Source organism: Ipomoea triloba, chromosome 12 (assembly GCF_003576645.1).
Source record: "Ipomoea triloba cultivar NCNSP0323 chromosome 12, ASM357664v1".
NCBI lineage: Eukaryota > Viridiplantae > Streptophyta > Magnoliopsida > Solanales > Convolvulaceae > Ipomoea > Ipomoea triloba.
In genome coordinates this window covers 7618945-7631403 of record NC_044927.1, presented here as the reverse complement: position 1 = coordinate 7631403, position 12459 = coordinate 7618945, and the positions used below count along the sequence as shown (strand labels likewise).

General features: G+C 36.2%; 1 protein-coding gene across 1 annotated transcript; it reads left to right on the top strand.

Annotated features, from left to right (window-relative positions):
• The first annotated feature begins 349 nt into the window (after window positions 1–349).
• LOC115997979 lies at window positions 350–11434 on the top strand. Its single transcript, XM_031237417.1, has 20 exons — window positions 350–715; window positions 1005–1940; window positions 2026–2094; window positions 2168–2366; window positions 3012–3096; window positions 3884–3994; window positions 4101–4166; window positions 4261–4342; window positions 4435–4494; window positions 4592–4644; window positions 4729–4895; window positions 5640–5808; window positions 6478–6535; window positions 6666–6722; window positions 6803–7048; window positions 7705–7766; window positions 9874–9930; window positions 10020–10113; window positions 10253–10393; window positions 10787–11434. The coding sequence occupies exons 2-20, from the start codon at window positions 1077–1079 to the stop codon at window positions 10877–10879; spliced, it is 2733 nt and encodes a 910-aa protein (XP_031093277.1). The 5' UTR covers window positions 350–715; window positions 1005–1076; the 3' UTR covers window positions 10880–11434.
• Window positions 11435–12459: the final 1025 nt, after the last annotated feature.

The window sequence follows — 12459 nt, the reverse complement described above, 5'->3', positions numbered from 1 at the left end:
TTTTTCATTATTATTGAGCCATTAATCATTTTGGATGAATGAATCGTGAGTAGTGTAATTAACCCACTGATTAGATCTTCTATCTTTACGTTATTCGAATCCCCATATTATTACCTCTAGCTATAACTTTTAAGTCAGACAACGAATCAACTACGCTAAGCTCGGGTGTCAAGGAAAATATCTTAGAAGGATGGATCAATGGCTACTATCTCACTGTAATCTGTATTATCCAAGGTTCATAAAGTCAAGAGCTCACCTAATCGCCGCCACGTGGACGGAAAGCAGACGACATCTGGAGTGGACCCCACACAAAGTTATAAAAATCAGGACCCATCAGTGTCACACCCTATCCAAACCCTTTTCTCGTTCCTTCGAATATCTCCTTCACGCTTTCTCTCCATCTGTCTCTCTCTCCTCCAAACCTATACATACAATCCATACATACATACCGCGAATCGAAATTTCAGTTTCGTTAGTTGCCGCTCTGTCTTCATTTCCACTTTGTCTTCCATCACCAGATTTGATTTCTTTTCAAACCCAAAACCCTAACCCTAATTCTTTATCGCTTTCACTTTATGGTTTCTCAGATCTGTACTCAATCTTGAATATTATGTCTTTCTGTGCATGCATCTAATGTGAATCTCTATCAATCATCAGATCCGTGGCAGATGGTTTTGCATTTCATACAAGATTCGTGGAGTTATGAATTGCAGAGGTAGGCTGAATTGAAATTTCATGCAAATTATCCAATTTGGATTGGAAAACGGTTAGGACGGTTTTGGAGAAAGATTTAGCGATTATCTGGGTTAGTTGAGCTGGTTTTTGGGTAAATAATGATTTTTTTTTCAGAGCTTCTGTTGAGTTCTAAGCGGAGTGGAACTGTATTTGAATTCTATTTCTACTTCTAATATTTGTAATTTTGTTAGGATCTTAGCGGTCAGCTGATAGAGACTTATAATCATTATAGAGATTGCTAATTTCAAACTTTTCTTTCTTGTTTTTAGATTATTGAATGCATAGGCATGGCCTTGATGATTGCTTTCGGATAGTTTGAGTTGGTACTAATTTACTTTTGAATGGGGGAAGCTGAAAGTGGAGTTTGTGTGGCAGTGTTAAATGAAGGAATGATGATAATTGATATGCCAAAGGTGGCTGGCTTGGAGTGTGAAAATCAACCTGTGGCAGGTGGTACTGAAACAGAGTTGTATGGGAATGAGAAGGTGGAGGAAGTTGCTCATACTGACATGGAGTGCTTCACCAACAATCAAGCTAGTGAAAGTTTGAAGAACACTGAATTGGAGTCCCTTGCTGAGGAGAAGGGGAATGAAGGGCCGAATGTGCCTGATTTAGCTCACTGTGCTACTAATGAAGTGAAGGAAGCTTCAAATGATGATATGTTCTCAGAAGTTTCAAATCCAAATTTGTCACCTAAGGGACATACTTCAAGCTTCCAGACATTTAGTAGTCAGCTGGTCGAGTGCACAAATACTAATCAAGGTGTTTGTGGTGAAATTACATCTTCTTGTTCAGGTGCAGAGGAGAGTTTGGGCATGGAATACCCTAGAGGCTATGAAACATCTGGACCAGTTTCTACATCATGTGTTGTACTTGAAATTCCAAAGGAATTTAGCACCACTGGTGTAAGGAAGATTACACTCAAGTTCAGCAAATGCAAGGAGGATAAGGATCCATTATCTGCTCCAACTGCCCCACCTATTTCTAAGGGGGTTATTGGTGGATTTAATCAACTTCAGGCTTGGAATCCTGTAGAATCTAGTGGTATGGATGTAGAATTGAATTCAAGCGCAATTAAAGAAAACATGGAACTGAAAATGTCCAAGAAGGTTGTTCCTGACATCTATCCGACAAATGTCAAGAAGCTTTTATCAACAAAGATATTGGAAGGAGCACAAGTGAAGTATATTTCAACATCTGGCCAGGTAATATCTGGTTTGCTATTTATTATGACTGGTGAGATTATCTAATTATTTTGGCCTTTAATGCTCTGTTCTAAATTATCATCAGAGACAACTTCCTGGAATTGTAAAGGATTCTGGATATTTATGTGGCTGTTCATTCTGCAATTTCTCCAAGGTAAGTTGCCTCTGCTGTTAGATGAATTACTCAGCATTTTAATGAATGCACTAAATAGATAAAGTGCATTCAGGTTGTGAGTGCCTATGAGTTTGAGCTGCATGCTGGTGGCAAGACTAGACACCCAAATAATCATATATATTTGGAGAATGGAAAGCCTATTTACAGCATTATTCAAGAACTAAAGACTACACCACTCAACCTTCTAGATCAAATGGTAAAAGATGTGGCTGGTTCTTCAGTTAATGAGCAATATTTGCAGGCATGGAAAGGTGAATATGGTGGTGAAATCTTGATTTAGTTCTTTTTTTAATCCTATCTGAACATATTCTGATAATGTGTTTATGTCTGTGTTCAACGAACTAAATGCTAATAAGCCATACAAATGTGATACTCAGAAGGATTATATATGGATTCATTTGACTAGTACTAGACTACCGTACTACTTGTGATTCTGTCAAGGACCTTGATGCCTTAGAGATTATTCTAGTGGAAAATTGAAAATATCACATTTTTTTCAATTCAAAAAGGTAAAGCAGATATCAGTTCAAGAACTCACCGCTGGCAGATCCAAAATATTTAAGTTCATATTAAGTGCTTGTTTGGCCAATTTTGTTTCGGAGGTCACATGCTCCAAAAAGTAGAACTTAGGTCAAATAGTAAAATATAAAAAGAAAAAACAGCTTTCTAGTCTAGGCTAGATAAGAGGAAAAAGCCTCTTTTTCAAGAAACAATTTAAGACTTCTCAAAAAAGTTCCTTTTTGAATAAGCAGCCATAGGTTCAGCCAAACAAGTAGCACTAAATTGTATTTGAGCTTTCTTATGATCTTATCTCTTGACAGCACTTATAGGATAGGCTTGAAAATTTATGACTGTTGATTCTGTTAGTGTACTTATGATCTCTTGTGGCTTTTCAGCAACACTTCTACAGAACCGTGAGGCCACTGGTTTGAATAATTATGCTCATGGAAAGCCTTCAGGCATGTTTCACTTTACAGCAAGGTGCAGTATCTTAACTTTATTTTTTTGTTTATTTTGCTTGCTTACTTTTCTAATCCTTCCTTCATTCCTGCAAATATGCTGGCAAGGAACAAGAGTTGGATGGAATGAAAAATTAGCACAAATTTTTCTCTATGTACATTAAATTAACAGTTAGAATATACCAATTTCTGCCTCTGGGATTTGGCATTATTCTCTTGTTTGGGGTTCCATTTTAGACTTCCTTCAGATGTCTCACTTTAGCAGCAATCAGAGTACCCATATATCTATTTCTGTTCAGATCTTTAAAGTAATTTGTCTAATTCTATTTACTGTCAGCATTGATATGCTCAATTACAGGACTGATATGTCATACTGGTCGTAATTTTTCTTCTCTGTATTTGATTTTTTTTTTTTGTTTTTGTTTTTGTTTTGTTTTGTTTTTTTGTTTGTTTGTTTTTTTTTTTTTTTGGTGAATGTTTTGTTCTACAAGTTGAAACTTTAAAGCCATCAATTGAAATCATTTTCTTGAAATTATTTAGAAACTAATGCAATTCTTTATCTGTTAACCTCGGATGCATGATTTCATTGTGCTGAAATGCTTGTTTGCAATCAACATGAATGCTGTTGCCTTTAGTCATGCAGTAATGTACTGATGGAAATTGACTAAAAAATGTGGTTGAGTTTAGTTGACCTAGAGCTAGGGGCATTAAGCTTTGTGTTGAGTATAGTTTGAAATCTCTTCTTACTAGTGATATAATGATATTGACTTGGCTTTGGTTTTGACATGGTGAAATGTTTTTTCTTACAGTCAGGCAACAGAAGATTGTATCCCTGCTCCACTTGCCTATCTTGACAAGTCCTACCTGAGCCAGCATAACTTTAGGGATATGGCTGAAGAGCAGAAACATGTGGTTAAAAAGTGTGTCCTCCATTTATGTGCTTTCTAACATGACTACATGAGTCAGCTGTTGTGAGTGAATGCATTATAGTCTTAGTTGCATGCTAATATGTGCTTGTTATGACAGGCCAAGATCCTTTTCAGGTTCAGCCGTAGAGCAGAAGAAAACTTCAGAAGGTGGCACAAAGAAAAGGTTCTATCACTATTACTCTTCTATCATTTTTTATTGTACTTTATTCTTTATTTATTGTTTGGATTAAGTTTTGACTTGGAACTTCTATATATAGGGATAATGACCTGCACCGATTGCTGTTCATGCCCAACGGACTTCCTGATGGTACTGATTTGGCATATTATTCAAAGGGGAAGGTTGTTTCTTTGTTTCAATCTCTTTTGTAGTTTTGTTTATCAGTTTCATAACTAGTAAAGTATGATTAATGTGATACTCTAATTTTCTTCAGAAAATTCTCGGAGGCTACAAGCAAGGAAATGGTATACTCTGTAGTTGTTGCAATACAGAGGTAAGCAACCAGTTTATACTATTTCTTGCTTCAATACTGCATTAAAATTTCCATGTCTCCTTCATCACTCCAATAATCTGTTCTCTTTTGTTGACAGATAAGTCCATCGCAATTTGAAGCTCATGCTGGGTGGGCAGCTAAACGTCAGCCGTAAGTAGCTTTGAAAGCTTTAAATATCATTTATATAATAAAGTGACAAACCCATTCTGACTGGATTTTTTTGCCCTTTTCCAGTTATCGTCACATCTATACCTCTAATGGTCTGACGCTACATGATATTGCCTTGATGTTAGCAAGTGGTCAAAGTATTACCACCAACAATAGTGATGATATGTGTGCTGTATGCGGTGATGGAGGAGAACTAATTCTATGTGATGGATGCCCTCAGGCTTTTCATGCAGGTTCTTACATTTCATGAATAGTTTATTTGGCTGAATCAAACTATTTTTTTTTCTTCTTGCTTTGTACCTTCACAATATTCCATGTTTAATTCTTCCTTTACCTTCAGGCAGAATATAAGTAAGCCACAGAAGCTGAAACACATTTCATTTATGACTTGGAGAATTGATTCCACTTTTGCTTGGTCACACAAGTAAAGTGGATATTTTTTCCTTCATATTTGATCCATGACTTTGACACCTTTGGTACTCGATTATTGTGATAGTCTCAATTTTAATTTTCATTAGCCTTTCCGTCATGTACCTCTCAATAGCGAGGTGAAAATTGTAATTTCCTTTTCCCATTCCCAATGAAAGGCTGAACCAAAGATGTTAACATCATTTTGCAATTCCTAATTCCCAATTTTTGCATGAGTAGAGGAAGTAATTAGGGATTTGATTCCTTCCATCTGAGGTTACAATTTTTACCTCACTGTCACTGTCAATGTGTATGATGAAAGACTTAGGGGGGACTAAAAGTGAAAAAACCATTATACTTGTGGTACCAAAAGTGAAATTAATTTATAATCTGGAAACCACTGTCCTTCAAGAACTGTAAAAGGCCTGGACATATGTATCCATATAGACCATTTTACTGTCTTAGGGTCTGACATCAATGTAATTGCATTTGGAATCTTTGTAACAAAATTTTGGTCAGTGGCTCACTGCCTTTGTGTGGCTCATATGCATTCACGTTTATGCATGCAGCTTGTTTAGGTCTAGAATGTGCTCCATCCAGCAACTGGCTTTGTGCACATTGTCGAGACAAATTTGGTCCTGGAAGAAAGGTGACTGGAGAATCTAGGCCTATTATTATACGGCTGACTAGAGTGGTTAAAGCACCTTCATATGAAAGTGGTGGTTGTGTTGTGTGCAGGTGTGTATTGTATTTATTTATAGTTTTTGAGTTCTTTTATACATTTGTTTGCATAACTAATTTAATAATCTTCCATAACAAACAAAGAGCAGCATAGAGCTTTGTTTGTATGATTTGCCGCCCCCTTTATTCCTTTTAGAATTATGAGAAGTATAGTCTCAGCTCACTCTGATTGTTCTTTTGGAGTAATTTCTTTTGTGTACTTATCTGTTTACTAAGTTTGCATTGTTATATTGACTCTTCAATTCCTTGTGCAGTGTGTTGATCCTAGAAGAGTAATTGCCTATTGTACTCTTCTTTTGCATCTGGATATAGCAATAGTGTCACATGAAGTATATAAACTGTTGTATAGACATTTTGTCACTCTGGTTTCAGCAGTGCTCTCTTTTCTATTTTTTTTTTTTTTTAATTAGTTTTATAGTGGAATGCTGAAAGCATAAGGTTGTTTAACAGACCAAGTCTATTCTCCCTGTCAGACTCTGGGCATAAAATTCTAACACTATATATCTTTTTTCGAAAAATTGTTTGAACATGTATATACTTTCTTTTCAGATATATTATCAATATTGTTTGAGTTATGATATGTTATCCTGCATAATATGATTTGGGTTATGTAATCTGAGTGAATCCATACAATGAGCTGATTCTTTTTATCTTTTTGTTCCTTAGGGTCCCAGACTTCAGTCCTGAAACATTTGATGACAGAACAGTTATGCTCTGTGACCAGGTATATGCATGGTCTCTATTTTTACCTTTCATGTTTTGAACATGTCTCTTTCATCTTTCCTCCCTACCTGATGCCAACACGGCATGTCAACAATTTTTTCTTAACTAAGTCATCTTCTGTAATTTTCTAGTGTGAGAAGGAATACCATGTTGGCTGTTTGCGGAAAATTGGACTTTGTGATCTCAAAGTGAGTCTTTGTTATGATCTTAAGAAATCAGGCTTATGCTGTTTATAGATATTCACTGATATTTTTGAAATTGGCTATAGGAATTGCCAACAGATAAATGGTTTTGCTGTTATGACTGCAATACAATCTATTTAGCCCTTCAGAATTCGGTTATGAAGGGAGCTGAGGCAATTCCACCTTCAGTATCAGCTGCTTTAACTAAGAAGCATGTAGAGAAAGGTGTAGCTAATGGTGGTGCAAATGATATCCAATGGAGAATTTTGAGTGGGAAAAGTCGCTATGCAGAACATCTACCTCTATTATCCAAGGCTGCTGCAATCTTCAGGGTAAGTTCTTTCCTTTCACTGTTATATTATTCTGTTCAGACATGAATTGAAATTTCTTGTGGTAAATGAGAAAGCAAATCAGTGAAGTATCCATATCTAGATACCAGTATTTAATTTACTTTATTAGATTATACTTCCTCTCAATTAGCTACTGTGTCATGATTAGCCTGATAAAATGCCTTTAATTAGATGTTTCATTATGGTTGATACCTCTTCTATTTCAATTGTAAGGTGTTTGGTACTATTACCCCATGACATAAATCATTACTTTATTTATTTATTTTTTAAAAGATCTTATGCCATGATATCTTTAATAGATTGCCTACAATTATTTGCATTTCTCCATATTTGCTCCTGCTGTGCTGAGTATTTCATTTATCTACAACAGAACCATGAAATCTTTAACGGTGTTTTACCAGAGTTCAGTCAAGGAGCAGAATCTTTTTCTACATGGATATAACCACATAGGGAAATATTCTATGTTATATAAGATGCAGTGTAATTAAAATTGTCTGCAAGAGAAACAATTTTAGCACTTCACCAATACTTGTTAGTTTTTTTTCCTACTTAGAAATAATTTTTATTCTATCGATGTTGGTGCTTTTGAAATCACATTGGCATATCTTACATCTTCTGCCCTTTGGTTTCTGGAACAGGAATGCTTTGATCCAATTGTAGCCAAAACTGGCCGTGATCTTATACCTGTAATGGTGTATGGGTAAGCTTTGTTCTTTTGGCTTATTTAAGGCTTTAAGGGCATGTTTATACAGAAATTGTTCTCCTTATTTCATTTCCAATTCCCCAAAAGTTTTCAAGTTTTCAAGTTTTCATTTTCAATTGAAAAACTATAAAATACAAAGTTATTTGAAATCCAATTGTTTTCTTTATATAAAAATACCAAATACATATTGGCCATGCTTGGTAAATGACTGTTAGCTGTTAGCTAATTGGGTTAGAAGGTATGATTAGTTGATAACATTAGCTGATTGTAGAAAGGTGTTTGGTAAATTAGCTATTAGCTGATAGTTGTTTGGTATAATTTCTTTTCTCAAAAAGCTAATTGAAAATGTTGCTTTGAGTAGCCTTTTGAATTTTAGTATCTTGGAATTACAAAAAGCTTATTAACCAAACACTTATATTGATTTTTGGGATAAGGGTCAAATAAGCCCTCTAACTGTATATATTTGTGCAATTAGACCCTTCAACTTCAAAAAGCTCCAATTAACTCCTTGAACCCCAAAAAACTAAGCAATTAATTAAAGCATGTGCTCCATCTCAACTAAAAGCCTAAGCTGATAGTTGGACTACACATATTATATTTATGCTCACACCCCCCTCAACGTGTGCGGTGGATTTCCAACCAAGCAACACGTGGAAGTCTCTTTTTGTGGGTGACGCGGAGATTCGAACCCATGAACCCATGACCTTTTGTATGGTTCTGATACCAAATTAAAGCATGTGCTCCATCTCAACTAAAAGCCTAAGCTGATAGTTGTACTACACATATTATATTTATGCTCACACAATTAACCCCTTTTATCTATTTTTACCTGTTATTTACAGGTTAGTGCCATGTCACATTATAATATTATTATTATTATTTTTAACTAATAAAAATATTTTAACACCATCAAAATAGGTGTAACTAGCCTACTGCCGCCGCCTTCTTCCAGCCGGCAGCATCGCAACCTTCTTCCAAGCTTTGGAAGAAGGTCATTTTGTCCTTCTTCCAAAATTTGGAAGAAGGTGGTGTGACCTTCTTCCACGTCGACCAGCCTTCTTCCAAATTTGGAAGAAGGCAACAACGGCCTTCTTCCATACCTGGAAGAAGGTCACGTCGGTAGTGACATTCTTCCAGACTTGGAAGAAGGCCACGACGCCTTCCTCCCCAAAAAAAAAAGCAATGAAAAGAGGCGGTGATGGCGAATGGAAGACGATCGGTGGTAACAGTAAGCATGGGCAGTAGGCAATGATGGTGAGGCGCCGACGGTCAACCACAAACGAATGACCAAATTTAGAATATTTTTCTTTTTAATTTTATTATTATTATTATTAATTATTAATTAAAAATAAAATTTAATACTCTTTTAAAAAAAAAATAATACAATATATCATTTTAATTAAATATATTGAAGCCACATCCGCTTAAAAGATCTAATCAAGTAATTTACCGGTTACCTAAAGGTAACCTATAGAATAGTCTAATTGCACTTTTTTTGTAAGTTTAAGGTTCTGGTTAGAGTTTTTTAAAGTTGAAGGATCTAATTGCACAAATATGTATAGTTAGAGGGCTTATTTGACCCTTATCCCATTTTTTTAACCAAGTCAAACAGCTAATAGTGGCCAAATAAGTCAAAATTGGCTGATAGGCTAATTTTTTTTACCAAACAGGGCGTGTAAATGGCAATTGTATTAAGTAGTGGTGATGGCAGTGGTGACAGTAGGGGTTAGGTAGATTTGAACAAAAAACTCTATAAAAGGAATCATGTGAAGCTAAACTGATGAATTCTCTACTTACTAAATATGCCCTAAACTATTTAAAGGGATGCATGTGGAGCTACTCAATACTTTAGGTTTAGCCTTAAAATGCGCATTTTAAATATAGGTTCTTGGTTCCACTTTTTTGGGATATTTACATCTCATTGAATGTTGATGAACTCTTGAGAGATATATCACTGATACATTCTATTCTCTGCTTCCCCTCGCCTTCCAAGAATTTTGTACAGGATCCCTGCAAGCATTGATGCTTTGTACTCCTTCAATATAGCTGAATGACCTGTCCTTATTTGATGTTCAAAAGTAGTCATTAATTCTGTATCATGCAGGAGGAACATATCTGGTCAAGAATTCGGTGGAATGTATTGTGTTGTTTTTATGATCAAGTGAGTCTCCGATTCTTAGCTGTGATCTGTTAAATGTGATATACCCTATTCTGTTTGCTAATTTAGCACCTGGTAATGAATGCCTGCAGGTCAGTAGTAGTATCAGCTGGTCTTCTCAGGATATTTGGGCAAGAGGTTGCTGAGCTTCCTTTGGTGGCTACAAGTAGGGAATACCAGGGCAAAGTAAGCTATTGTACACTTCTCAGGCATAATATAACAGATTTGAAATATTTCTGGGCATTTTTTTTGTTGGTTCTGTTAGCGAATCTTCACTATTTTCATGAGAATCAAACTGATGGTGTTTGTTGTGTCTTTTTGCTAGGGCTATTTCCAGGCATTGTTTGGATGCATTGAGAAACTACTACATTCCCTGCATGTTAAGAACCTAGTTCTCCCTGCTGCTGAGGAAGCTGAATCCATCTGGACAAAGAAATTAGGGTTTAGAAAGATGACTGATGAGCGGGTTAGTTTATCTTTAACTCAATATTTCTTTTTATCTGTTGGAACATTGGATTTTAGAAAATTTGGAACAGCTTCCAACATTTTTATCTACCTTGCTTTAGAGGGCTTTTTTAAAACACATGGAATTGTTTTTTTTTTAAAATCAAACTTACCTTCTATTTTCTCTAGTCTTGTGAATTTACATCCATCCACTTCATATGCCATGTGTATGGGAGGAGGTGGGTGGTGTCATTTGAGGCGAGAATTAGTTGCATTGTGCAAAATTTTGATGCTACATTGTACTCCATACCAAGGTTTAGATCTATCAGTCAGTCTGCTTGACTGTTTTATTATGTTTATGTTTATTAGTTGCGTTTTAGATGTGATTCTAACAGTTTATTAATTAATAAAACAGTACTTGAGGTATTCAAGAGATCTCCAGTTGACTGTTTTCAAGGGGACATCAATGTTGGAGAAAGAAGTGTGGCAAGCATCTGATGCTTTGTGATCCATTCCTTCCAAATATTTCAGGAAGAGAAGAAGACAATCTTGCATGCCTGTCCACTTTGTGTCGTGTCGGTGGAGACCTCTATCCTATGTGCCATGTAAAATTCAACACATACAAATGTGAAGTTGAAGCACATAGGCAGTACATATTTTCAGTCTCCCCAAAAATTAAGAGGCACATCTGTGGCCGATGGAAACCAATACGAAGAGAGCTAAGTGATCCAAAAATGATGATCCTTAGAGCAGATGCAATGCAGGTGGTGTGTGTTTTTAAAATCAGGATTACTGAAGGGCCATAGTGATCAAATAAATTTTCTTTACTTGACATGTTTTCCGCATGATAAGTGCTTAGGCAATGTATAAAAAGCATGTTGACGTTTTTATAACGCATGCTGTACCTACCTCCTCTTTCAGGAATTGAATTGATTTTTGCCTTCCTCGTGTACATTTTTCCAATCAAACCAGGAAAGAAATTTTGGTTCTTGTAGTTTTAAAGGTGTCTATTGTTATATTTGGTGGTCTTTTCAGAAATGTGATGCCTGAAATTGGGAACAAATATGATGTAGTTGGGTATGTTTTTGTTTGCTAATGCTTTAATCTGTTTTTTATAATTGTACTGTGTATTTATTTTTTCAATTATTCATGGTTTACACTATTTGTATACCAGTAATATTTTTCTTTTATAATTAGTTCTTATTTAGCATATTTTATTACTTATTATTATTATTTAATTTTTTCTTAATTATTATGTTTTCTTCCTTTTTCCACATAGCCATGGAGAAATCTTCAACAAGGAAGAGCGATGCTTCAAATTCCTATCAAGCTAAGGCAAGCTTATTAGAGCTTAACGAAGAAGGGAGTTTACGAAAATGCTCAAGAAAACAGGCCCTGCACTAACCTACCATGGTAACCATGGGCCCTAATGATCCTCTGTCCAGATTGGACCAAGAAGGATTCGTCTAGGGACTAGAATATCATTATACATGGAATTGTGAAATACTGCCATTATTGATGATAGGAAAATACTACTTGGACTCTCAAGTTATACTCTTTATTCTTACTCCATCACACAAAAGTTTGATTTGGGACTTACAAAATGAGATAACCTATCATATCTTGCCATGTCAGGAAATAAAAGTGAGGGAGTAGAAAATGAGAGTAGTAGAACTCTTATTGATAACGCCATGTGCAATGCATTATGGCACATCAACAAAAATTGGCCAGCTCATCAATTTTATATGGTCAACTTGCTAGTTAGGACATCTCCAACAGTGAAAATTAAATGGGAGAAAAGGGGAGAAATGGATGATTGGAGGGGAGAGAAGATTATCTTTCGGAGACCGTTGTCTTTGGAAGAAAGACGAGTCACAATTCACTCGCAGAGGTGGGTATGGGTCCCCCACCTCTGCTATATATGTGTGTGTGGGGGGGGGGGGGGGGGGGGGGGGGGGGGGGGGGGAGGCTTTGGAGGAAGTGGTGAGGGGGCAGGCGCAAGAGGGTGTTTGTGGTGGTGGTTCCGGTGCTTGTGCGGCGGTTTAGGCGAGGGAGCGGGAGGCAATGAGGTGTGATGAGGCGGTTGTG